General features: G+C 62.4%; 1 protein-coding gene across 1 annotated transcript in view; it reads right to left on the reverse strand.

Annotated features, from left to right (window-relative positions):
* Positions 1-2,164, reverse strand: part of SMIM1 (small integral membrane protein 1 (Vel blood group)) — a 3,375-nt gene extending 1,211 nt beyond the window's left edge. Inside the window, exons 1-2 of the mRNA XM_024760299.1 lie at positions 2,043-2,164; positions 194-324 (exon numbers count right to left, since the gene is read on the reverse strand). Coding sequence (XP_024616067.1) covers positions 194-306 — 113 coding nt within the window. The 5' untranslated portion in view covers positions 307-324; positions 2,043-2,164. The remainder of the gene's footprint in view (positions 1-193; positions 325-2,042) is intronic.
* Between the last annotated feature and the right edge of the window lie 313 nt (positions 2,165-2,477).

Raw genomic sequence — 2,477 nt, forward strand, 5'->3', positions numbered from 1 at the left:
GGAGGAGGGCAGCCGGGCGCTCTGGACTGGAAGACAGGAGGGAGGGGAGGGGCGGAGACACCAGGGAAGGTGTGGGGCCCGGGTCTGCCGAGACCGCCTGGGGTGGGCGCCCAGTGGGCGCAGAGCGGAGGCTGGCAGGAAGGATGGGAGGGGCCTGCGCAGGGCCAGGGGGGCCCTCCTCCCAGCCCCTCACCTCTTACAGCCCGAGGCCTCCTGTGCGCCGCCGGGCCCGCTGGCCACGCTGACTTCATCCCGGCTGCTGTCCTCCCACCTACTGTACTGGATGCTGCTCTCCTGGGGCTGCATCCTGGGGGCCACAGGGCTCTGGCGGGAGGGGCAGAAGGGGGGCTGAGCCTCCCAAGACACACTGTTCCAGACCGGGTGAGGCCAGGGGCAGGGTTCGTGTGGCCCTGCTTTTGGGGTGAGGGTCTGCCTGGGGGCCGTGACGGGCCAGGTGGGCTGGCTCTTTGCCTGCATCCTCTCATCCAGCTTAGGAGGTGACCAGGATGCACAGGGGTTAGGCCACTTGTCCAGGGTCACGTGGGAGGAGGCAAGAGGGAATTCCAACAGGGAGTCTGAAAGTCTGCCAAACCCTGCCCTCAGGAATGCGAGAGGCTGCTTTTCCACCCAGCCTGCTCCCCCAGGGCAGGGTGGGGGGGGGGCTCCAGGCACAGCTGCTGCCACCCTGGAGGGCCCCTGGCTGGGGCCAGGTCACCAAGCCTGATAACTAACAGCCTTCCCTCCTCCCATTCCTGCCAGAGAAGGCCCCAGAGCCATCCCTGGAGGCTGGAAAGGAAGGGGACGGGGCAAGCGGGGCCGCCTGTCCAGTAGGGGGAGGAGGCCTGCCTGGCCCGCGCCGCAGCAGCAGCAGCTGTGTCCTCTGGCCTGTCCGAGTTGCAGCCCCTCCCTCACCCGCTGCTGTGCCCTGCTGGGAGTCCAGGGGCTGAGACTTTGCTCAGCTCCCGCCAGCCTGGGAAAACCTGACCTTTTGTCCAGGTAATCTGAGACACAGAGGCTTAAAAGCACAGTGAGCCACTTAGCAAGAAGCGAACCCAGAAACTCAGGAAATCAGGCAGTTCTTAAACCCCCGAAATGCTTCCACGTTTGCCCTTTCCCAAATCCCAGGCCCATGGGACAAAGGAAGGGAGCTTGTCTCAAAGCCACAAAGCCTGTCCTTCCTGTGGGATCCTGTGCTCTGGGGTAGCCATGCAGGCCGGGTCTCAGGCCTGGGGAAGGCCAAGCATTTGTTGAGCGTGGGTTCTGCTTTCCCAGGGTGTGTCCAGGAAAGGGGCTAAGGGCCAACTCTGTTAGCTACCTACCTAACGTCCACCCTCCCTCCTGTGGCCAGAGTCCCCATCTTGTTCCAGGCAGCAGTGTGCCAGCCCAAAGTGACAGTCATGGGCTAAGACAGGCTTAAAACTCTGACCCCTGCTTTCCCATGTCACCCAGATGTGAGCAAGGTGCTGGGGTGCAGCAGGGGGTAGGAGGCTTTTGCTTTCATGAACCAAAGAACAGCCACTTCCTTCTTCCTGCCTTGAAGTGATGGCTGGAGCTGAGCAGCCACTTTGCAACCTGGATATCCTGCCACACCAGCCCAGTGGTGTTGAGTCTCCAAATTCACACCAACTGCCCACCCATGAGCTTCTTGATCTGAGGAGGGTCAAGCTCAATTTGTGCAAGCCTGGGACAGTGGGTTCCTGTTATTTGCAGCAGAACAAGCTCCTGACTGATGTGGATGGTGGCCCTCAAGTAGTCCTGGTTGGAGAAAGCCACCAGAAGCCGGTGAGGTGCTGGAGCTGAGCTTCTGAGGGCTTCATTCACTTGCTTGTAATGGTCTGTCCAACCCACACGTGACGGTCACACAGTGTCACAGGACCCTGGGGCTGTGCTGCCTGGCAGGGACACCTGCTAAGCCCTGGGACCCTCAGGGGTACCACCGCCTCCTGGGAGTGTGTGGGGACAGAGAGTCCTTGGCACACAGGGGCTGCATATACGTTAGACCCCTTCACCCCCAATGCACCTCCAAGGAGCCCACAGCTTACAAGGGGAGAGTCCCGGCGTTGGGGGTCGAAGCCTCTGCGGTCCAGGAAGATGGTCAGAGCCCGGCCAGTGATCTCACCTCCTCCCAGCCCGCAGTTTGGGACCTGAGGAGCCTCAGATGCCTCTAACTTTGAAGAAAGACAGAAAATAAAGAAAAGGTGAAGAGGAGCGAGCGGCGCTGCCAGGGTCAGGGAAAGGAAAGGGGCCCTGGGGCGTCCCGGGCGGCCAACAGGAGCGGCGAAGGCAGTTAGCCTCGGGGTCTGTGGGCCCGGGACAGCCTCAACCCCGCCCGCACCCCAGCAACTCCTCTCTCCCGGGCCGGCAGCTCACAGAGGCCGCGGCCTAGCGGGGCGGGTGGCTGCACTGGGCCTCGCCAGTAGGGTCTCTGCCCACTGCCCACTTGAAACCAAGCCCACCACCTCCTTCTCCTCCAGGAA

The sequence above is a fragment of the Neophocaena asiaeorientalis genome, unplaced genomic scaffold (assembly GCF_003031525.2).
Source record: "Neophocaena asiaeorientalis asiaeorientalis breed wild unplaced genomic scaffold, Neophocaena_asiaeorientalis_V1.1 scaffold489, whole genome shotgun sequence".
In the NCBI taxonomy this organism is placed as follows: Eukaryota; Metazoa; Chordata; class Mammalia; order Artiodactyla; family Phocoenidae; genus Neophocaena; species Neophocaena asiaeorientalis.